Consider the following 23,860-nt stretch of genomic DNA (forward strand, 5'->3'; position numbering starts at 1 on the left):
ATGACTCACTCCGGGCCCCAGAGCTGGCCGGCAGAAGCACTCACACCTCCACGTACTGAGGCAGTGAACTACCCACCGGTCGACAAGAGCCCCCTCGTAGAGTCCCCTCGTGCTGGTGACAGAGTCTTATCATTGAATATAATTAAATGTCAGCTGTGAGCATGCTCCTTGCTTGGTGGCAGGTTCAAAGAAGCCTGGAGAAAGCGCCTTCCTTTCCTTCCCAGGGCCCCCCATCTGGCTGGGAAGATAGGACGACAGAAAGCATGGTTGACAAGAACACCCGTGTGTGCCACGTGGCAGGCAAAGGTGCCGCGGAGACGAGGAGGATTTCAGAGGCAGGAGGGCACCGTGGGCTGCCTTGAGGTCACAGAACAGGTGCCATTGGCTCTCGGCCCATTGGGGTGGGTGGCATTTGGAGAGGTAGAGAGGGGGTGGGGTGGGCTTCCCGGGAGGGAGAAACGGCTTAAGTGAGGGCAGCAGAGGGCTGGGCATGGCCAGCTCAAGGGCCCTCCCTCCCTCCGCCTCCACGGAGCCCACGGCCTCCACCAGGTTGGCGCGAGCATCTGAACGTCATTATGGAACTTGAAGGCGCGGTGCCCTTCCCCAGCCCCCAAGCAGGCAAAAACAGAAGCCAGGAAGCCTGCGAGCTGTCCCGAGGGCAGCAGGCAGGGAGACTGAGGACCGGGGAGAGCAGAGGCTTCTGTTGAGGAAAGAGACCCCTTTCCCGGCACCCAGCGAGGATGGGAAGCCCTACCCACATCACCTGCTCAGAACAAGCCCCACGGCTGGGCAACGCGGCCCCCCGAGATGCCCACAGGGACCCCGAGATGCCTGCAGTTCTTGGCTCTCCCTCTGGCCTGCTGCCTGTCTGGCTGGGGCCCAGGACGCGTGAGTCAGCCAATCAATCCCAATGTTGCCAGGACGACGGGGGCAGGCGGGGGGACCCTGGGGGGGCACTGCAGGCGGGCTGTCGCCTACATCTGGCACCTGCACACAGCTGAGGCCGAGCTGAGAGGACACTTCTGCCTGCTCCCCTCTCCCCCACTCCGCACCCCTCCTCTTCTTTCACTGTCCTGGGACCCTCTCACTGCTGAAGGCTTAGGCAAATATTTAAAGGGGCAGCTGACCCACCCCCCCAAGGAGGGTGGTGGGAGCAAACACTTCCTTCCCTCTCTCCTCCCCTGCCCTTCCCAGGGGCTCTCAGTGCGGATGCCATGCTGTTGTGCAACCTTGAGACCAAGGCCCTCCAGCTGGAGAGGGGGTCCTTGTGGGGACAGGAGAGCATGCCGGGGCTGGAGAGTGGGGGTCAGCTCATGATCAAAGGGCAGAGCCCAGGTGGGAGTGAGCCCAGGGCCAGGGACAAGAATTGGGTGGCCTGGTAGGGAGCCAGGCCCAGAGTGGGCTCTGACTGACACAGGCACAAGAGTTTAGAGGTGAAGGGACATTAGAGATGACCTGCCCAACAAGTATCATACAATGCAATACCCAACTGAGATGGCTTTGGGGAAAGCGGTGGGAAAGAGGGGGGACAAGAAAGTCCCCCAAAGTGGATCGCGTTTGGGTGAGTCACATTCTCCGGCAGATATAGGATGAGAGGATATGAAAAGGGGAGTGCAGGGGGCGGGTGCTGGACCTATGGGCCAGTGGGCTGATTCAAGGGCGGGAAGGTTGGGAGCCCGCCAGGGCCCACACCCAGCCCTGTGCGAGGCCGTCCGGGAACAAGAAAGCAGCGTGAAGCATGGAATCTGCCATCGGGAGCTTCCAGCTTGCAGACAAGCCCAGGGCAAAGCATGAAACATCGCACATGAGTAAGAGTTTACCACCAGCGCGGACAGAGTTTCCAGAATTAGGAAAAGACTGACCAGGGGCAAGGCTGAGGCTGGTACCAGATGTGTGGGAACAGGCGAGGCGAGGTAAAGCGTACTCCATGTGGGAATCCGGCCCTCCCAGGGAAATGCACACTTATGAGGCCTCCAAACTGAGGTCAAAGCACCCCCTGCCCTCAGCAGAGCCCGCTCTGGGCCCACAGGCTCTGCCTCCTCAGCCCCCCTCCAGGAGCTCATCCTAAGCTTTGGGGCAATTCTGCTAGGAACTGTCACAGCCAGACCCTTGGCTGCCTAAGAGGTTCAGGCTGGCAGAAGGACAAGGAAAGCCACAGGGCCGCAGGGGCAGGTGCCAGCAAGGAAGGCAGACACGCCAGGAAGACACCCACGGTGAGAGGTGCAGGTGGCCCCAGGGCAAGTTTGCTCAGCTCACCCAGGTACGTTCTTGCTGGGGCCAAGAGGACTCATGTGCGGGGGCCAAGGGCCCTCGGGGGTTCTTGCAGCTGGCTTATCAGGGCCTTGGCTCTGGAGGGCCAGGAACAAACAGGCTTCAAAGCCAAGGGCTTGGCTGGCAGACAGGGGCCCCCATCCTCCACCTCTGTTCCCTCTCCCTACGGACACATATAAGAGGCTGGTCACAGCTGGGAGAAGAGGAGAGGAGAGCACCTGCAGCAGGATGGATGTGGGCAGCAAAGAGGTCTTGATGGAGAGCCCGCCGGTGAGCGTGGACTTGTGTGTGTCTGTGTGCGTGTGTGTGCATGTGCGTGTGTATATGCGTGTGTATGTGGTGGTCTCTGCCTTCTCCATCCTCCTGGGGCCTGTTTCCTCAACCATATTCATTCACTCAACTAACCTAGGGCTGTGCCTAGTTAGGACGGGGACACCAAGACCACCAAGACAGAGTCCCATGGGAAGCTACATATAAGGGGCTGAGAGCCACCATGGGGGGCTCAGGCTGCAGAGAGCCCTGAGTAAGGAGCCACTAAACACGTGGAAGGGAACAGGGAGCTTCACAGAGAAAATGACATGTGAGCTGCAGGCAGAAGGATAAGCAGGAGCTGAGCAGGTGGAGAAGGGGGAAGGCGGTCCAGGAGGAAGGGGCGGTTTCTATGAAGGTGTGGGTGTGTGAGAGAGCCTGGGTCATTTGGGGAACGGAGAGGAGCTGGCCGTGGCTGGGGTGCCAGGGGTCGGGGGGAGCTGCAGGAGATGATACAAGTGAAACAGACTCTCTTCGGTTCCTCCAAACTAGACCTTGCTTCTAACCATCCAAGGGTTTGTTGGAATCCAAGCCACCTCCTCCAAGAAGCCTTCTCTGATCTCCTTAGCCCTCCTGGGCGTTGGCTGTCCAGCCGTAGTAGGGGGTGGGGGGTGATCCAGCTTGTGCAGGGAAAGGAGGGGACATCCTCATGACTCATGCCTGTCCCCTACCCCACCACGTCAGGACTACTCTGCAGCCCCCCAGGGCCGGTTCCGTATCCCCTGCTGCCCTGTGAACATCAAACGCCTTCTCATAGTGGTCGTGGTGGTGGTCCTTGTCGTCGTGGTGATTGTAGGGGCCCTGCTCATGGGTCTCCACATGAGCCAGAAACACACCGAGATGGTGAGCCGGCCTGGGTGGGGTGGGCAGCGGGTATGGGATGCCGGACAGAGGGCCTGGGTGGGCTGGGCAGATAGGAAGCTGTCTGAGGGGGGCAGAGTGGAGGAGGCAAGTGCACAGCTGGGAGGACAGAGGCAGAAGCAGGGTGGCAAGCTGGCCTGGCTTTCTCCACCCAGCCCTAGCCCACAGTGTGACAGCCGGTTCCTTCCAGCACCTGGTTCCACTCAGCCTACCTGAGCTCTCAGGAAAGAAGGGACTGCATTTGAGCAGGGGACTGAGGGTGGACATGGGTACCAAAGGCTGAGTGGGGAAAGAATAAGGCCAGGGGGCTCGATGCCCTTCCCCAGGTCCTAGAGATGAGCATCGGGGCACCGGAAGCCAAGCAACGCCTGGCCCTGAGCGAGCATGCGGGTACCACTGCCACCTTCTCCATCGGCACCACTGGCCTTGTAGTGTACGACTACCAGCAGGTGGGTATGCCCGGACCTCCTGACACTGAGGCTGGGGGATCGATGACAAGACTTCGCTAGAGCCACCCAGCTGGGCCAGTTCCATCTGTCCCCCTCCCTTAGTCCTTTTGCTCTCCCGGGGGACCTGAACCCCAGATTCTAACATGACTCCCATGCGCAACCTAGAGGGATCTGGCTAAGGACCCGGGTTAGGGAGTGGGCAAGGCAGGGGCCTCCTGGGTGAACTCCAGTGTTCCGTGCCCAGCTCCTGATAGCCTACAAGCCGGCCCCGGGAACCTACTGCTACATCATGAAGATGGCTCCGGAGAGCATCCCCAGTCTTGAGGCTCTCACTAGAAAATTCCAGAGCTTCCAGGTGGGTGTGTGGGTGAAAGGAGTGGGCTGTCTCCCTCCCAGGGCTGCTGGGAGGAGCGTCTGAGCTCATGGTTATTTGTCGCCTGTAGAGCGCTGCTCCTTGGGGGCTGCCAGGTGAGTGCCCCCTCTGTACCCACCTGCACCCACCTTCCCTGCCCCTTCCCAGACCTGCCCCCTGCTGAGCTGCTCGCCTCAGCTGAGCCCACCCCCGTGGGGGGCTTCTGACTCCAGCACAGCCCCCTCTTTGTTGGTGGGAAAACTGAGGCTCGGAGAGGTAGCCTGATGTGCTTGAGGTCCCACAATAAGCACTGCAGGTGAGACAGAAACTCAGTTCCTGACTCCAAATGAGGTGCTCTTTGCAGGCCAAGCCTGCAGCGCCCACCTCTAAGCTGGACAAAGACGAGGGGCAGCACGCAAACCCTGGGTCCCCTGGAGGAGACCTGGCCTTCCTGGGCATTGCCATGCGCACCCTGTGTGGCGAGGTGCCTCTCTACTACACCTAGGACTCCTCAGGTGAGCAGGTGTGACCACCAGGGCACCTAAGCACAGCGAAGAGGGCTGGGGCCACCTGCCACATCTGCTGACTGGGCGCTGAGGGACCCACTGAAGCGAGTCACCCAGGGAGCTCAGGGGAGGGAAGGCTCGCAGACCCCTCCCCTTCACATGCTGCACAATGTTCCTGTGCTTCACAGGGTCTTGGAAGCCCCAAGGGGACAGGAAAGATCCCCCAGCAAAGGGTCTTTTGCAGACGGGCAGGAAGCTGCTCCTGCCCACAGCACGGGGACTGGCCCTGGAGAAACGGGAGCTTGGGGAGAGGATGGGAGCGAGCAGAGGTGGCTCCTATGGGCCAGGGGACTCCTGCCACAAAATAAAGCAGCCTGATTAAAAAACAAAGGGTCGTACTTGTATTTTTCCGACACGCGTGCAGTCCTGCTCTTGGCGGGGGCGGCTCGGGGGAAGGGTAGGGCCCCGGAAAGGGGAGGGACAGGGGTTCTCCCGCTGTCCCCAGCACTGGGGGATTCGGTCCACCCCGGCGTGGGAGAGGGGGCAGCAGGGCGCATCCGCGGGCTGTCGGCGCCCTCCAGTGGTGTCTCCGAAGGAGGGGGAGAGACAGAGAGCGAGGGAGACAGCGAGGGTCGAGAAGGGGGAGAGACAGAGAGACGCAGGCGGGGAGCCGCGGTGGGACACCGAGGGACCGAGAGGCAGAGGCGGCGCGCGCGACCTGACAGCGTGTCCCGCCGCGGGAGGGGGCTCGGCCGGGCGCCCGCGGGGGAAGCCGCCGCTAGAGGGCCCCTGGCGGGAGCGCCGCCGGCCCGGCACCCCGGGGGCCCGCGCCCCCTCCCCGGCCCGCGCGGCTCCTCGCCGTCCCCGCCCCGGCTGGCGCGCGGCCCGGCGCGGCCCAGCACAGTCCCGGCCCCGAGGGGGGCTGAGCTCGGGCGAAAACCCGCCCTCCAGCGAGCTCATTTCCCTAAAAGGGGGGGGAGGAGGGGGGGAGAAGGAGGAGAGGGAGGGAGGGCGAGAAAGAAAGAAAGAGAAAAAGAAGGGAAGGGAGCGGAGCCGGCCGCGGCGCAGGGCGAGCGCCGAGCGGGGGGCGGGAGACAGGAAGGAGGGCGGCGAGCGAGGGAAGGGGAAGAGGCCGGGGCGCGGGACGAGCGCGAGCCAGCCAGCGGGCCGAGGGCAGCGCCCTGCCCTGCCTCCGGGCCTCGCTTCCCCGCCGCCAGCTCCCGCGTCCGGGCGCGACCCGCCGCCGCCGCCGCCGCGCCCGCCAGCATGCCCGGCGTGGCCCGCCCGCCGCTGCCGCTGCTGCTCTGCCTGCTGCTGCTCGCGCGTCCCGGCCGCCCGCTCGACTTGGCCGACTACAGCTACGACCTGGGCGACGAGGACGAGCCGGAGCCCCTCAACTACAAAGACCCCTGCAAGGCGGGTGAGCGCCCCGGGCCGGCGGGGAGGCGCGGGCCGCGCGCGGGGTTCGGGGTTGGGGGAGGACAGTCCGGTGTGGGAAGCCGGGAGCTGCCCGGTTGGCAGTGCAGTGGGAACAAAAGAACGAGGGGGAGAGGGAGGAGGGAGTTCGGGGGACTTTTCAGACTGAAGTTTTGCTGCTGTTTGTGGAAGCTGCCGCCGCTGCCTTATCTTGGGAGAAGATTCCTGGGGAAATCTCCCTGGGTCCCCAGAGAGAGACCAGCCGGCGAGGGGGCTCTCCCTTGTGCAGGAAACTTTTCTGGCCAAACTGTGTGTGTGTGTGTGTGTGTGTGTGTGTGCGCGCTTTTCCCTTCTACCCCATCTCTCCGCTCCAAAACACTGGTGTTTTCCAGCCTGTCTGTCTGTCCCAGCTGCCCTGGGGCTGCACATCTGTCTGGCCTGGGGCTGGGCGGCCTGCATCTCCAAGGAGCAGGTCTCCTGGGCCCCAGCCCAGCCCAAGTGGAAGAGGAAAGTTTTTCGGGGGATTCCCTGCGTATCCCCGGACGGGCAGCGGTAGCTTTCTGGGACCCAGGAGACAGCTGTCAAAGTTAGAGAAGCCAGCCCAGGAGGGGAACCACCTTTGCTCCTAAGTGCCAGGAAGCCCCTGCCAAGGCCAAGTTGGGGTGGAAAGAGGGGAAACACAAAGAGAACTCAGGTGTTGTATGTCAGCTCTCTCGCTCCACAGACACCAGAAGCTAATTAGCTGAGGTCAGGGCCCGGGGGGGGGGGGGGGGGGAGTGAGTGAGTGTGTGTGTGTGTGTGTGTGTGTGTGTGTCCGCCCTTTGTCTCTGAAGACCCTGTGTAACCCCTTCACCCCTGCTGAGCCCAGAAGGGTCCTGCCCCTGGAGTGACCAGATGGCCAGGCACTCGAGTCTTTTGCTTGACCAGATGACCCCGAGCAGGCTGCCTGGGACACTCAGGGGACAAGATACCAGAACTTTTCCTCGACTTCTTGCTTCTGACTCAGCCTGTCTCCAACTAGCCAGGGCCAGGGCCAGTGGCATGGGTCCTAGAACCGGACTGCCTGCATGTTGGCCACCAGGGGCTGGAGGGCAGGTCGCTCTGGTCCTGGCCCTGGGGACCCCATTCAGGGACTTTCCATGTCCTCACACCCCTCCTGGGTGGATGGATCCCAGGCAGGAGCAGGAGCCCCGTCCAGTGGACGGACAGCAAAGCCACATCCCTTGGCCCTTCCCCCTCCATGCCTGCTGGGCTAGCGTCAACCAAGACTCGCTGTCATCTTTCTCACCGGGTGCTTGGCGTGGGCGTGAGGCTGAGTGGACAGAGTTTGGGTTTGGAGGCCGGCAGACCTGGCTCTCAGTGCTGGCCCACAACTCATTAGCTGTGCCACCTCGGGAGTGGTAATTACCATGTCTGAACTTTAGCTTTCGCACCTTTAAAATGGAACTGATAATACATGTCTCCATAGAGTTGGTGGCAAGGATTAAATATTAGAACATACTTTAAACACTTACTGGCGCTGAACACACAGTCAGCACTAAATAAACGTTGGCTGCCTACCCCTGTTTTCTGTGCCTCGGACTCTCACTTTATCTATTTACTTTTTTAAGGGACATGGGCTTGGTGGTGTCTCCCTGGGCCTGTCCTTATCTCTCTTACCCATTCAGCTGATCCCCTGAATGACCAAGATGGGCCGGGTCCCGGGCTGGATGTTGCAGGGGTTACGGAGACGTGCAAGCCAGGGCCCTGCCCCCGAGGAGCTTATGGTCTAGTAGGAAACTGAGACATTCGGACACACCCAACAGCAAAAACCCAGCTGTGTCAAGTGCCACATCGGAGGCTAGGGCGCTGAAGGCTCAGGGAGGCTCTCGCCCCTCTGCGGCCTGGTGGTGGCAGAGAAAGGTGATCACAGCAGGCTGGGATAGTTTTCGGAGTCTTCATGGTGGAGGTCGGGCTGGAGCAACGCCCTAAAGCATGGGTAGAAGCCACACTGATGTCCTCCCTTCTAGTTGGAAATGGGACTGATTTTCAGAACAGCAAGAGGCTGAGGGCTCTACCCCCAGTCTCAGATTTCATGCTAGGGTGGGGCCGGCTGAGTTGGAGCCTCAAACAAGGGCTCTGGAGAAAGCACTCCATCAGGGTGAAGCAAGGCTTGGGGGCGCCAGGCCAGGCCTCAGGTCAGATCAGGCCCCCTCTTGGGTGTGACCGATGCCCCAGACCCGCTGAGCACCTCTGGAGGAAGCTCAGATACGCCTTCCCAGGCACTCACCCCCACCACCCCATGTGTCCCAGCTTCTCTCTCTGTGTCACCTTCTCCTTTCTCGCTTTGCTTTTTGTCCCCTGTGCAGCCTTGACCTCCAGGTGCAAGAGGTGACGGTGGCAGGCGTGCTGGCCTCTGCTTCCTTTGGATGCGGCTGCTGCATGCTGACTTCCGCTTGCTTGGCTGTCCCCAGCTCTCTCCTCTTCCTCCTCCTCCACCCACCCCGAGGACCAGGAATGCAAGCTCCTTTGACTCCCCTCACTTACCTGTGATCTCTCAGGTTGTCCCAAGGATAGCCAAGCCCCTTCATTTGAAGTCACCTCTGACTGTGACTGTCCTAGTTACGGTGACTGTTGTAGTAAGGGCAGAATTAAGACCCTTGATATCCTGGAGAGGTTCCCGGACCTTCTGGGCGAGACCAGAACCCTGGGCAGGAAGCCACACTGGTCTGTTTGTGTGTTCAGAGCTGGTTCCCCCAAGCCCGCTAGCCCTTGCCTGGGGAGATTTTGAAGCAGCCCTGATTTCCTGTGTGTTGGCATGCCAAACCTCGAAGGGGGTCCTTCTGCAAGATTCCCAGCACCATTTGGCTGCCTCAGGTGACTGGCCAAGGACCCCCAGCAGAGATCCTGGAGGCAGGAATTGGGACACAGTTGATCACATAAGCAAAGACACCCACGGGGCCTGACCCTGAGTGACCCCGCGCCAGTGACCACCTGGACCTCAGCCAGCAGCCCCGAGTCTGTGGGAGGTGAAGTGGGGCAGGGGCTCCCCAGCCTGCATCTCCCTCCCCCTCCTGGAGGACTCGTAACCCAGGTTTGGACTTCAGGGGGCCTCAGAGGAGTAGGGTATGGGCTCCGGGGGTTGAGAATCTCTCCTCTTCCCAGACCACATTCCCCCTCCAGACAGCTGGATGAGTCACCCCACCCACCTACCCCTGCTCCCTGAGTCACCTTCTCATTTAGGTGCCCCAAGGGAGGAGGAAAAGAGATAGTCTCCCCGGGCTTCAGATGGAGGGGCCAGTGAGATTCACCAGGAAGAAGGGACTGTTAAGAATTCTAGTTTCTCCAGACATTTTGGGGAGAAGATATTGGGGGAGGGGGGAGGGCATAGAATGCCCCACTCCGCAGGCCACTAAGGACCTCCTAAGGATGCCCAGGGGACTCGGCTAATCTCTCCCTCTCCCTCCCTCCCTCTCTGTCTCTCTCTTTCTTTCTTTCTCTCTCCCCCTTCCCCCCTGTCCATTTCTAAGGATGCCCTTCTCCTTGGAGGGCTGTGGCCTGTGAAAAGTGCACACCAGTCGTCCAGTGTGTCCCTGCCTCATGGGCAAGTCCGTTCACCTGTGCACGTGGGTCCTCCTGAGTACATGTAAGCATGAGTGTAAACATGCACCTCTGCATACATGTACACAGGTGGTTAAGTCCATTCTCGTGTTTGTGGGGGCCTGGGTGTGTCCTCCCCCAGCTAGAAGCTGGCATTTGTGTGGTGGGATATGTGTCTGCCCTGCACACATGGCCTTGGGGCTCTTCTCCCTTCCCCTGCAGCAGGGGATGCTCGCTGCGCCTGGGTGGGGGAGTAGGATTCCTCCCTGGGCCCAGGCATATGACCCCCCTCTCTCCCTTCTCCCCTCTCCTGCTCCGGGCCTGGCCATGAGCAGCCATGAGTGCTCCTGGCTGATTTACAGCCAGAAAACAAAACTAAAACTTTTGATCCTGTGTTGAAAACAACTGCTACCCTGACCCTGACCCCAGGGCTTCCTTTGGATAGGGAGAGGCATCCTGGGTGCTCCAGCACCCAAGTTCCTGGAGTTCCCCAGAGTGGAGCCCAAATGCTCAGGGCGCTGAGGCCCAGCTCCTGACCATGAGGCTCTCCTGCCCCTACCCCCTCTCTCCCCACCCCCACTCTGTTCCCACGCATTCTTCAGCCGTGACATTCCCACCCCAGGGCACCCGCTCCAGATGAGCTCTGCTTGGCAGCCAGGCCCAGTCCCAGGCCCTGCCCTGGTCCCACGGTACCCCTGGACCCAAAGGCCAGCACAGTCCTGTAGCCTCTGTACTTGGGTTTCAACCAACTGGGGGGCAAGAATGGGTGAGCCAGTGTGCCCTGGGAGGGTATAGAGCTGACCTTGAGCGTACAGGGTTGGGATGATATTGAAGTGGCCGTTTGGTGGGTGCTCACCTCGCTCCAGGTTCTATGTGAGGTGCTTCATCTATATGCCTTACTTCATGCAGTAACCCTAGGGATTCCATTATGTGGGAGCAAATTGAGATTTAGAAGAGTTTACATGGCTTGTCAGCTAGTTGTAGCCAAGCTGGGATTCAAAGACAGGTCTGTCCGACTCCAGAGACCTTTCCCTTTGCTCTGTGTGCAAGGATGAGTCTAAGTGTCCAGCCCACGTGTATATGATGATGCATGTGGGTGTGGGAGCCTGGGGGTGCAGCATCTGTGCAAAGGTGCAAAGTGTGCAAAAGCATAAGGGCGTCCGTGTGGCACACGCACTCCTGTGTGAACACTGTCACGTCTGGATCCACCGCTGCCCCCTTGAGGGCCACCTCCCATCCCATATCCTTGCTAAGACTACTCTTGCAGGTCAGCTGAAAAGTGTCCTCTGTCACTGTCTCATCTGTCGCTGAGCCAAGGCCACCCTCTGAGGGTGGCATTTTAAGCAGGAGAAGCTTTCTCATGGGGAAGAAGAGATTCTGGGCCACCTCCTGGCTTATTTGACCTTGGACGAGTCATTTCCCCTCTTGGAGGGCTCTGATCTCTAAAGTCAGGGCGGGGGGCTGGGATGGAGCCAGGAGGTTATCTCTCTGAGACTTCGCAATGGGACACTCCTCGGCAAAAGCTATGGGGTGGAGTGTGGCTTACGGGGTGTGTCGTGGGTGGGCCAGGATTAAAGAACTCATTAATGTGACAGCACTTTGTCAATTGGAAAGCACCACATAAATTTCAACAGACATTTACATAGGGTGTCATTATTGCTACTATTATGGGCTTAATGGGTTCAGAGCTTGCAGCTGGTTTTTGTGTGTTGGAGCTTGCGCATGTGCGTTTTTTAGGATGGTGTATGACTGTATTATTTTTGTGGATGTGTCTGAGTGTCTATTTTTGTGTCTGTGTATTTACAATAGGGGTTCTAGAGTGTGCAGTGGTTGCTGGACTAGGAATAGGGAGCCCTGAATTATAAATCCAGCTTTCCCAGGGACTAGCAGTGTGGTCTCGGTTAAGTCATGTATTTATTTGGGGGCCTCAGTTTTTTCATCTGTAAAATGGAAGTTTGGTCTAGATGACTGCCAAAGTCTCTCCCACACTCTGTTTATCCTGCCTGGGTGAGGCTGTGTCTCTGGACGTGCTTTTGCAGACCAGAAGAATATCAGTATGGTATTTCATTCATTCGAACAAACACCCTCGAGTGCCTTCCGCCTGGAATAGCGCAGTGCTGGGGGCTGCTTGCGTGTGCAGGGATGTGGGTCTCTGACTCTGGTGGCTCTGCATTTGATGGCATGGGTGTGGGTGTCACCATATGTCTATAGGAGCACCGACCGCATAGATCTGATTCTGTGTGTGATGAAGTCAGTATGTGTGTGTCCACCCAGTGGGGCCAACCAGGGAGGAGAAACCTGTGCGGAAGGCCTCAAGGTTAAAACAATCCGCGTAATGCAACTGCCAGGCCTGTGTAGCCCCGCCGGATGAGAAGCAGATGTCGCTGTGGGTGGAGCTGCAGGGAAGCTGCTCTGGTCCCACCCCCAGGCCGGCCTCCTGCCTCCCCCAGCCCAGCCCAGCTTGCAGCTCCCGTCTGAGCGCCTTCCAGAGTGGCCAGTTCTAGGGCCTCTGCTTCCCCTTGCTCCAGACTTCTTGAAAAGAAGACAGACTGTTCAGGCCGTGTCTCTGGAAACATCTCTCCCCAGCTCCTGAAATTGAAATGCTTCTTGGGAGGCTTCCCCCAATGCCCCGGGATCCCAGTTCAACCTTTTCCTCCGAGCTGGGAAGCTTCCAGTCTGTGTCCCAAAGGTACCTACCTACCTGCTCCAATTTTTATTGCCGCAAACAGGCATATTAGGCATTTTATTTCATAGCCTCCTCTTGATTTAATTGAAGCAGCATTTGCTGAGTGAACATCACGTGCTCGGCACACTCTCACCTAGGCAGGATCAACAGAATGTGGACAGACTTCAGCAGTCATCTAGACCAAACTTCCATTTCACAGATGAGAAAACTGAGGCCCCCAAATATATGACTTAACCGAGACCACACTGCTAGTCCCTGGGAAGGCTGGATTTATAACTCAGGCCTCCCTATTCCTACCCCAGCAACCACTGCAAGCTCTAGAACCCCTACTGTAAATATACAGACACAAAAATAGACACTCAGACACATCCACAAAAAAAATACACAGCCACACACCATCCTAAAAACACACGTTTGATTTTCTCCATCACTTCCGGGGCTATCTGGAAGTCTCTAGGTCGGTATTTGCTCACCTGTGTACCGCTGAAGGTTAGCACCCCAAAAGCAGGGACCTCCTATGTCTTGCTAATCACTGGAATAGTGTCTGGCATACAGTAGGTGCTAACTGAATATTTGGTAAAGAATGATGGCATAAATGACATGACTAGGTCTTTGTGGAGCTAACAGCCTGGTAGGGGCCAGGCATCAACTTTGTAGGGATTTTAACTAAAAAGCGAACTCGAGTTTCCCAAGAGAGTCTAAAAGCCGACCCCTCCCCCACCCCTCTCCTCCTCCTTCCTCAGATGGCATTTGAGGGTCCAAGTTGCTGTGGGAGCTGGGGTGCGAGCTTGCTGCACCCAGTGCTGTGTAGGAGCACGAACTTAGCTCCGGCCTCTGTTTTTCTCTCTAGCTGCCTTTCTTGGGGACATCGCCCTGGACGAGGAGGACTTGAGGGCCTTCCAGGTGCAGCAGGCTGCGGGTCTCAGACAGCGCTCAGCCCGGAGGTCTCCCTCCAAAGCTGCAGGTATGCTGGGCTCAGGCCGGCCTTCCATGTCCCAGAAATGGGTTCCAGACGTGAAGAAACAAGGAACCTCCCAGTTCCCAGCCAGGCCCTCCCAGGACAGAGGCCGTGAGCTTGACCCCAGCACGCGGGCTTGGCTTCCCCTGGGATATCTGTATCCCTTCTCCAGAGGAGTAGTACATGCAGACACCCCAGGAGCTGAGAACTGACTTTCTTTCTGCTTACGGGGTACAAAGCCCTTTCAGAAGTATTATCTGGCCCAACTTTCTCCAGCCACCTTCAGAGGTGGGTGTCAGGACAACACCTGTGTTACAGGTACACAAACTAGACTCACAGAGGGAAATGAGCTGCCCATGATCCCACAGCTGGTCAGAGGCAGAGCTGGAGCTAGAACCGAAGCCTCTCACGCCAAATCCAGGACGCTTCGCACAGCACCGTAACCCCCGGCTTCTCCTATTGCCACCGTCCTCCGAGGCCCCTCTCAGGAGCTGCTCTCAGGAATCTTCCCCAGTTGCCCCCCCCCACCATGTGACTGTCCCTCCATTTTCTGTTTGCTTTCTGCTCTGTGCTGACACTGTTCGTGTCGCACTTACCACGCCACGTTGAAATGATTGGTAGGAAATGATTGTCCATCTCCCCAGCTGCACTCAAAGCTCCTCAAGGTCAGGGTGGGTCCTTCTTATCCTGGGTCATGGCATGAGCACCTAACAGCCCACATGGCACTTGTGCATGGATGAGGGCACAGGAGAGAGGCCTGGGCTGGGTCTCACTGCTCTGCAGAAGTGTAAAGGCTCATCACTGCCCATGCTGATGTTAGGACATGGTCCTGAGGACACACATGTGGCTCTCCTGTCCCCAAAGGGCAGGGTGTGCCAGGCAGTCGTTCCGTCCAGGATGCCAGGATGAGGGCAACCCGTGGAGTAAAGATCAAACTACCCCAGAGAGCAGCTGGCACTGGAAGGTGACCTGGCAGCCTGGTAACAAGTGAGACTTATGTGACCTTAGTTGGGACCAGTAGGCGCTGGGGAGAGCTGCACCAGGTGACACTAGGCAAAGCTTTGGCCTTAGCTTCCTCATCTGTCAAATGTAGATAATGACACTTGCCCACGTGCCATGGAAATACTGTCAAAGGCAAAGGTGAATCTGGGAACCTGGAAGAAGGCATGAAGTTCTGTGTGCTCCGCAAACATCAAGATTTACTAGATGAGAAGGGATGTTTCTCCAATCTCAGGTCCCCTCAGTCCCCACAGTTCCTAGGAAATGAGTACACCTTTGTTCTCTCTTGAAATTGCAGTCAATGCTTGCTATTTGTGGTAGTTATGAATAGTTATAGAATAACTTTATAGTTATTACAGAACTTTATAGTTATTCCTTGCAGTCACCTGTAACACCAAATTAGGGAACATTGAACCATTGCTCCTAGGGGACATACAGGGTTAGGTTCCTGGGAGCCTCTGGTCACAACATTTTTGTCAGCTGTTCAATGCATAACCTTGATTTATGTGTGTTTCTGTCTAAAGACACCTTATTTAATATATAGCTGATTCATTAACATCGAACTCACAGCCAACCGCGCCATGACTCATGCCTCAAAGCAGCTCCCCTAACCCACGTGTCTTCCCTGCAAGGACATCACAGCCTTCCTGCCCGGGAGAACACTAGACGGCGCTTCAGCGTTACGCTTGGGGGCCGTTTTAAATGGCAAAATCATCAACAAAAAGCATGAAAATGCAAAAAATGTGCCACTAATTAGACCTCAAAAAGCGACGCTTGTTTACGGTATGAGAGCTGAAAGGAGAAGGCAGAGCGTCGCCTTCTCAGCCGGAACACGCACGTTGGGTGACTCAGAATTTTCGGCACTCCGCGCACATCCACAGACGACTGTGAAAGCCCCGGGAGTATTGATTTTGGGGTTGCAAATACATTTTCGCGAGAAGGCAAATTTGCAAGCACACACTCCATGAGTAATGAAGCTCAGTTACGCTGTTCCCCCCTCCTCCCCGCCACGCACTTGCTACCCAGGCCTTCCTCTTTCAATTCCAGGAAACTCTTCTTCCCCCAGCTGCCTGGGCGCTAGCGGGCAGCCCGCCAGGGAGACCTGCGGGAGATGGAGAGGCAGGTCCCGCAGCCGGCGGGCAGCGACATCCAGACCAGAGCGCGTGTGGCCCGATGGGGTCATCCCCTTTGTCATCGGGGGGAACTTCACAGGTGAGCGTGCTGTTGTGGGGCCCAGGGCACGGCCTGCATCCAGGCCTTGGCCTTGGCCTTGGGGCAGCCCTGCCAGGCACGGAGACGTGCGTGCTACCTTCAGCCTGTCTGTCCGCAAGTTCCTTTCGGGACAGTCGGCTCTCACAACGGCTGCAGCTGTTCAGCAGTGGGTGGAGTGGGCCCACCTGGGCACTGTGGCAGCCTGGCTTCCTTCCTCCTGGCAGGCAGCCAGAGGGCAGTCTTCCGGCAGGCCATGAGGCACTGGGAGAAGCACACCTGTGTCACCTTCCTGGAGCGCACCGATGAGGACAGCTATATCGTATTCACTTATCGACCCTGCGGGTGAGCAGGGGACCCCGGGTACCGTACCCTTGGCCATTTCCCCAACCCAGGGCACTGCCGCTGCCCCCAGCTGGGCACAGCCCTGGGTCCGTCCATCCCCTCCTGCCGTGGGGCATCTCCCCAGGAACTGCCCCTGGATGTGACCCTGAGCTCAGGCACATAGCCTGGGCATTCGGTGCTCAGGGCCCTGCCCTCCCCTCCACTCCCCTGCCCCCTCGGCAGCCTGGCCCGGCCCCTGAGTGGATGCACTCCCCCAGCTCGGGACCGCCCCCCTGAGCTGGCCCCGCCCTCCAGGTGCTGCTCCTACGTGGGTCGCCGCGGTGGGGGCCCCCAGGCCATCTCCATTGGCAAGAACTGTGACAAGTTTGGCATCGTGGTCCACGAACTGGGCCACGTCATTGGCTTCTGGCATGAACACACACGGCCCGACCGGGACCGCCATGTCTCCATTGTGCGTGAGAACATCCAGCCAGGTAGGCACCTCACCTTGGGGCCCACCTTAGTGGGTGGCTCCTGCCCCAGCCCCCACCTCCAGGGCCCCTGGTGGCAGTGGGAACTGCTCCTTCGAGCCATCACCGTGGGTCAGCTCAGTATCATCCTCCCAGCCGGCCGGGCCCCTCAGTGCTGCCCACAGCCGGGGTGGATCCAGAGCCCAGCCCCGGGCCACCCCCTCTGGCCGGGAGCAGCTCAAGGACCTCATGTCACTTGTGCAGCTCCTTTGAGGGACTGGGACATCATGGCCAGACAGACTCAGGGGCTGGGGCGTAGGGGGACATGTCCCATCCTGGGTGCTGCCTCACACCTGTCATTCCTCCTGTCCCCAGCTTCTCCCTGGTCTGTCCTCTAGGGGTTTTCCTCTCTCATCTCTCCTCGCTGTCCCTGTCCCCTCCCTTCCTGTTCTGCCCTCTCTCACCCCTCACTGCTCCCTCTTGGCTGTGGTTCTAGAAATGGGTGCCTCCTTCCCATATTCCCCCGAGCCTTCCGCCCCCCATTCCCAGGCCCTGTGCTGCACAGGACTCTTCTAGAGACCCTCCCCACGCCCAGGCAGCCCCGCCCCTCGCCCTCCCCACACCCTGCTCCCGATCTTCCCAGGGCAGGAGTATAACTTCCTGAAGATGGAGGTCCAGGAGGTGGAGTCCCTGGGGGAGACCTACGACTTTGACAGCATCATGCACTACGCCCGGAACACATTCTCCAGGTGAGGCGGGCTGGGCCTCTGCCCTGTGCAGACTGTCCTTCTGCCTCCCGCTCGTACTAGCCCGCCCTGCAGGGGCAGTGGCCGGGGACTGGAGTGGCCCTCTGGGTGGCTGCAGCCCCCAAGCAGAGGGTCCGTGGGTGCTGCCCACCCTGCTGTCCTCTTCCTCGGGTGGGTCTGCGGCAGGGCCAGGTGCTTCGCCCGCTGCAGTGTGCACCCGGGGCCCCAGCTGAGGAGGCTGAGGCCCCGCCGCCCTGTGAGCCAGGCAGTGTGGGGCAGCCCCAGCCTGTATCAGCTGCAGGGGGTACATTTTTCTAACCGGGTTCCCAGAGGGAGCATCCTTTGCTAATTGGGCTGCCTTTTTGTAATTGGCTAATTTCACAAAGCCTGGTCCCATCCCCAGCTCCCAAGCACACCCTCCTTACTTACCCCCTGCCTGGGTTCCCAGAAGTCACAGCCAGAGCTCCCCAGGGTGGAGGCCCAGCCTCCCCTCCCCTCCCCTCGCTGTTCCTCATGGAGTGTGGGAAGCGCAGCCTCCCCTGCTGGCCTGTCTTTCCCACGCCTGGCTCTTTCCTCATCCCCTGCCTGCCCCAGACAGCGCCCCCCCCGCCCAGTGCTCCCACCACATCCACTCTTCCTGCCACAGACCTGCGGGAGCAGAGGCCAAGGCAGGGCGATGAGGTCACTCCACGCCCACACCCACGGAGCCCTCCTTACCCACCGAGTCCCACCCCACCCCCCACCGTGTTCCACCCAGCTGGGTGTGAGTCAGGGGCCCTGGGGAGGGGAGGGCGGCCTGCTTCCCCTCCTCCTGCCCCTCCCAGATGGAAACACCCAGGATTTAGCAGGAACTGGGGGCACAGGAGACACTGATGGGCTGGGGGCTGGTGGGGCTGTCCCCAGGGTCTGGTCTGGTGGAACCTACCCTTTGTGTCCCATCAGATGTAGCCTGTGACAGCAGGGTGAGGACCCGGCCCAGGATGGGCAATTCTGAGAGCTCAGCCAGGGCTGAATTGCACCAGGGGCTGCAGCAGAGGGCTGGGCAGGGTTGGAGAGGTGACCCGCTAGGGGCGCGTAGCTCCCCTGGGGCTGGTGTTGGGACCAGCCTAAGCTGGGCCAGTGGGCCCCCAGAGCATCCTGGGCCTGTGTCCCCGACCTCCCAAAGTGTTCCAGGGACTCCCCCGGCTCCGTGGTGTGGCTGCCACGGAGCAGGGAGGCTGCTGGTCAGTGGGCAGCATAATGACAGGGTGAGATGTCTCCACCCGTCCCTGACCCTGCTGAGGAATGTCTGGGCTCTGGCAGGGTCGCCACCTATGGGTGCAGACAGGCACGCCACCCCGGCCCTTGCCCACCTACCCTCAGACTCTCTCTCTCTCCCCCTCTCCCTCCTCAGGGGCATCTTCCTGGACACCATTGTCCCCAAGTATGAGGTGAACGGGGTGAAACCGCCCATTGGCCAGAGGACCCGTCTCAGCAAAGGGGACATTGCCCAGGCCCGCAAGCTCTACAAGTGCCCAGGTTGGGGCAGGGAAGGGGCAGGCGGAGGGCAGGGCCTGGGGAAGGGTACAGCTGCCCATCTTAGAGAATGGCGAGGGAGGGACCATGTCCATGTTCAGGAACCAAACTGGGGCTAGGATCAGGAGTGGTGACACGCTGAGCCACCCGCTGTTGAGGGTCCAGTAGCGAGCGTGATGGGCTTGGGGACAGAATGGGGAGAACAGGGCAGTTCCAGGGAAGGGAGTGGCGCAGAGGCCCACCAGAGGAGCTTGACCTTAACTCTGGAACCCATGTTGCCTTGACAACAGGGCATCGTTACCCTGGCAGCACCAGGCCGGGAGGTGGGGTGGTGTGTGCGTGGATGTGAGCAGAAGGGGGTGGATCTTAAAGGGACAGCACCATCTCAGACAGCCCACCCCCCCCCTTCAGCCATTCTTCTCTCCCCCAGGGGATATCCGGGCTCAGGGGTGGGGGAGGCAGAAGGTGCGGGGCTGCAGCACCTGTGCCAGCTGCCTGTCACTCCCTTTCCTTGACAGCCTGTGGAGAGACCCTGCAAGACAGCACAGGCAACTTCTCCTCCCCCGAGTACCCCAACGGCTACTCCGCCCACATGCACTGCGTCTGGCGCATCTCGGTCACACCCGGGGAGAAGGTAACTCCGTCCTGGGCCTCTGAGCCTCCTCTTCTCTGCCAGGACCCCCGAGAGGAGGAGAGCGTGTCTCCTCCCGCAGTGGGGGTCGCCCTGGGTGCTGGTGACCTACCTGGTTATCACAAACCCATTAAGCCCACAGGTCTGCGGTGCGGAGGGGCCCGGCAAGCCACAGCCCTCCCCGGTCTTTGCAAATCAAGGCTGATTTGTACGTAGTGCTCCGTGCACGCTTATTGCGCAGGTCTGCTTTGATCATCCAGTCCTCCCTGAGCGCGTTTCTCAGCGCTTTTTATACAACACCCCTCTTAATTCTTACAGCCACCCCATGTCTTCTCTGTGCAGATGAGGAAACTGAGGCACAGGGAGGTTACTTGCCCCAGATCACACAGCTGACAGGGAGTGAGGGAGATTTGAACCACTCCCAGGATGGGGTTGGGTCCCAGCCTTGCCCCTGTGGCCTTGGGTGAGCTGCTCAGGCCAGGCTCTCGGCTCCTTCGCCTGTTTCGCAGGGCTTGGGCCGGGGGTCTGACAGTTAAGGCACAGTCAAGGAATGGTGCAGATGCCTCCAGTGGGATCATCCCGACGGTCTCCTTGCCACCCCTCCTTCTCCTATGCACGCCGGGACCCCCCAGTCTTGGCTAAGTGGGCCTGATTTTCTGAGCCCGGCTCTCTCCCCTTTGTCCTCCCTCTACCTGTCACTTGCTGTGTACGTTCTGTGGGAAGCTCCTGGTTCTCACAGTTGCTGCCACTATGGGGCCGGCTTTGGGCAAACCATGGGAGTAGGGTAGAGCTGTCTCCATTTTCATAGTCTAGTTCAGATCTCACCTCCTCCAGGAAGCCTTCTCTGCCTGTTACTTATTGGCAGCAAGCAAGGTGGATGCTGAGCACCACGGGGAGGGCCCCCGAACCTGTCTGGTCCAGTCTCCCACTGCATGGTTGATTAGCCCTGTTTGAATACCTAGGGTGACGGGGGGCTCACTACTTTCAGAATATTCCATTCTGTTCTCTGGCCAGCTCTTAATGTTACAAAGTCTCTTCTTCTCCCTGAAACCTCCCACTTGCCTCAGTACTTCCGTCAAGAGCAATTCAGAATAACTCAACTCCTTTTCCCATGTCAGCCCTTCTAACGTGGGAGGGCCATTCTCATGGCTTCTTAGATCTGTCCACAGGCTTTTCACGTGGAGTCTGGGCCTCTCCACCATCCCTGGACCTTCCGTGTCCTTCGTATTTTTATTGTTCCTGAGAGTGAGCTATGAGACTTTATTTCCCTTGATTAGAACATGGTACTTACTGTATTAAGCACAGCTCAAGCTAAATTCGATTTTATTATTGGTTGCATTGTTCATTCCGACATCTCTCATGAGATCATTTTGAATCAGAATCCTACCTCCACCCGGTGGCCAGCCCTCTTACCTCTGCCATCAGCTCGTTTGATAAGCACGTCTTCTGGGTCTTCATCCTGGTCTTTGTTTTTTTTTTTTTGAGACAGAGTCTCGCTCTGTCACCTGGGCTAGAGTGCCATCACAGTGCCATGGTGTCATCATAGCTCACAGCAACCTCAAGCTCCTGGGCTCAAGTGATCCTCCTGCTTTAGCCTCCTGAGTAGCTGGGACTACAGGTGCACACCACCGTGCCCAGCTAACTTTTTGTAGAGACGGGTCTCACTCTTGCTCAGGCCGGTCTCAAACTCCTGACCTCAAGCGATCCTCCCACCTCCCAGAGTGCTAAGATTACAGGTGTGAGCCAGCACACCCAGCCTCATCCTTGGTCTTTGATCAAAATATTGGACTGCACACCCACCAAAGCAGATCCAAGACCCCCCTCCAAACAGGCATTGATCCATTAATCTGCAGGCTTTGGGCACAGTTATTCCACCAGCTGTGACGCCACTTAACGTCATTGCCATTCAGCCACAGCACTGCCTGTTGACAGAGAGGTGTGTTCGTTCTGAGACCACACCTTTGTCATCTTTCTCTCTCTGGCCCAGGAAGTGGTTAATAAATGACCAGTACGCAAGATGGACCACTTACCAAATTAAATCCATGGTTCCACTAGTTGATAAAATCCCTTTTCAAAAGGAAGACAAATTTGTTTGACATGCCTTGTTTCAAGTGAACCCAGACTGGCTCCTAGTAATCAAATGTTTCTTTTCTAAACGGTCACAGACCATCTGTCTAATTGGAGATCGTCATTCAGTTCAGTGGTTTGGAATTCCCAGAATCCATTCCTAACCCCCTTCCCAACACACACACGCCCTTTGAAGACTGGGAAAGCTTTTGCTCTGAGTTCTCAAGATGACACACACTGATCACATCTGCAAGTTATTTGACTGTGTCTGATGTCATTTGTGAGCCCAGAGACAAATGCCAATTTAAAGAGGTGCTCACTGACTCTCCGCCTTCTACGTTACTGAGTTTCTATTTCCTTTCCAAATGATGCTCGTTTCTATTTGTTGTAATTTGAAATCATTATCATGTATGACAAGATTTTTATTGAGTTGAGTGATCTGTCATCTCTCTCAGTTGATGTTCTGCTTTCTTCCCTGAAAAGTGAACCCATCCCTCCTTGTTCTTCTTGTTCTTAATCTCACTTAAAAACTGCAATACTGACTGGGCGCGGTGGCTCACACCTGTAATTCCAGCACTTTGAGAGGCCCAGGCGGGAGGATCACTTGAGCCCAGGAGTTGGAGGCTTCAGTGAGCTGTGATTGCGCCATTGCACTCCAGCCTGGGCAGCAGAGCAAGCCCACATCTCTTAAAAAAAAATAATTGCAATCCTTTTTGCTGTTTTCTACTGGCCTTGCCCTCTCGTCTTCCTTCCTTCCTCTCCCGAGGGTCCTCGTGACTCTAGCCTTTGGAAATCTCACCCACAGATAATATTAATAATAATAACTAACATGCCTGTACTCCTAGCATTTTGGGAGGCCAAAGTGGGAGGATCACTTGAGGCCAAGAGTTCCAGATCAGCCTGGGCAACATACCAAGACCCCATCTCTACAGAAAATTTTTAAGAAATTAGCTGGGTGTAGTAGTGCGCACCTGTAATCCCAGCTACTCAGGAGGCTGAGCTAGGACGGTTGCTTGAGCCCAGGAATTCGAGGTTGCAGTGAGAGAGGATGGCATCACTGCTCTCCAGCCTGGCTGACAGAGTGAGACCCTATCTCTAAAAATTAATAATAATAATAATAGTAACTAACAATTATCCAGCAAACAATCAAGCAGGCACGTGTTAAATTCTTTGTGTGTGTTATATCTTTTATTTAGCACAGCAACATTTCAGGCCAGGTACCAACGTTATCCCTGTTTTGCATGTAAGAAAACAGACCTGGAAAATTTCGGTAACTTGCCCAAGATGACATAGAACCGGATGATGGCACAAAAGTCCATGATTGCAATACCATGTGTGTTCTGACGCCCTGCTGCACTTCAGCAGTCACTTTAGTGCTCCTCAGCAAACCCGTGTGCCCACCGTGTGCCCGGCACTGGGCCAGGCACTGAGGTTGTCCAGGTGCACACGACAGTCCCTATCCCCGAGGAGCATGGGGCCACGCGCAGCGTTGCTTTGTCCCCTGTTCAGGAGTTTTACTCAGCTGGCAGGGGTACGGCAGTGCGGTCAGGGTCAGTGTCCTCTCTGCTGTTCTTGGCTGACATGGGCTGGCCCTAGTCTCTCTGGCAGACGCGTGGCCTTGCCCCGGAGCCTCCCTGTGCCTCAGGCCCTCTCCTTACACTATTCCCAGAAAAGTCCCATCTTTTTCAGACGCCTGCCTGGAGCTGCAGGGAAATAAGTGGGCTAGGGAGAACAATTCCAAATTGCTCAGTGCAGGGTTGTAGAAACCCATGAAGTAAAAACCTGCATGAAGCTGTAGAGTTAAATCCCAGATGGCACAAACCTTGAAGGCCCACAGAGTCAGAAGTCCAGAGAGGCTGCTGCCATAGAATAATAGTGGCCACTCCGTTCTTAGGTATCTTTCACGCACGATCTCATCACACCCCACAACAATTTTACAACCTCGGTGCTGTTACCCCCGCTGTATAGCTGAGACAGTTGAGGCTCAAAGCACTTGAGAAAATCTGCCCAAGTGCACACGGGCAGCAGCAGTAAAACCACATTCAGACTCCAAAGTCTACGGTCTTTCAACAGTAAACCTTAAATAAAGCCACCTGGGTTGGCAGATGGACTTTGACATCTATTTTGGCAGCTGAGAGATTGTTTTTCAGTTGCTTCCAGTTCAGCTCATGGCCAGACGAGTGAGTGGCAGCTATATCTCATCTTGCACAGTTACACGTGTCGTGGGCACGCCATGCAAGGCAGGAGGGACCCCTCCGAAAGCTGCCTTTGGGGTCCCCCGAGACTACACTCATGTGATTAGGGGCTGATGTAAACTTTACACACGTTAATTTAACTCCCCTAAGCCCTGTGTGGCAGATATCCTTATTATGACCCTCTTTTGCAAATGAGGAAAGGAAGGCACAGAGTTCGACAACGGGCCTGAGACCGTGTGGCAAGGTCAGCCTGGAGGCAGACGTGAGTCACCGAGTGGCTCCTGCCCTGGAAGGAGACCCGAGGTGTCCTTTCCGCT

General features: G+C 57.6%; 2 protein-coding genes across 5 annotated transcripts in view; both read left to right on the top strand.

Annotated features, from left to right (window-relative positions):
• Positions 1-2,335: 2,335 nt before the first annotated feature.
• SFTPC (surfactant protein C) lies at positions 2,336-5,138 on the top strand. The gene is made up of 6 exons (XM_045535421.1): positions 2,336-2,541; positions 3,265-3,423; positions 3,768-3,890; positions 4,135-4,245; positions 4,607-4,757; positions 4,937-5,138. Exons 1-5 carry the CDS (start codon positions 2,500-2,502, stop codon positions 4,745-4,747), a joined length of 576 nt encoding a protein of 191 aa, XP_045391377.1. The 5' UTR covers positions 2,336-2,499; the 3' UTR covers positions 4,748-4,757; positions 4,937-5,138.
• An 861-nt stretch (positions 5,139-5,999) lies between these two features.
• Positions 6,000-23,860, top strand: part of BMP1 (bone morphogenetic protein 1) — a 37,560-nt gene continuing 19,699 nt past the window's right edge. For 2 of the 4 annotated variants that reach the window (XM_045535424.1, XM_045535427.1), the window contains exons 1-8: positions 6,000-6,168; positions 13,280-13,393; positions 15,434-15,598; positions 15,823-15,940; positions 16,235-16,413; positions 17,033-17,138; positions 18,529-18,653; positions 19,169-19,284. In XM_045535424.1, coding sequence (XP_045391380.1) covers positions 6,015-6,168; positions 13,280-13,393; positions 15,434-15,598; positions 15,823-15,940; positions 16,235-16,413; positions 17,033-17,138; positions 18,529-18,653; positions 19,169-19,284 — 1,077 coding nt within the window. In that variant the 5' untranslated portion in view covers positions 6,000-6,014. Of the gene's footprint in view, positions 6,169-13,279; positions 13,394-15,433; positions 15,599-15,822; positions 15,941-16,197; positions 16,414-17,032; positions 17,139-18,528; positions 18,654-19,168; positions 19,285-23,860 lie in introns of those variants that run through there. The other 2 variants (XM_045535425.1, XM_045535426.1) reach the window with 2 other exon arrangements.

This window comes from Lemur catta, chromosome 22 (genome assembly GCF_020740605.2).
Source record: "Lemur catta isolate mLemCat1 chromosome 22, mLemCat1.pri, whole genome shotgun sequence".
In the NCBI taxonomy this organism is placed as follows: domain Eukaryota; kingdom Metazoa; phylum Chordata; class Mammalia; order Primates; family Lemuridae; genus Lemur; species Lemur catta.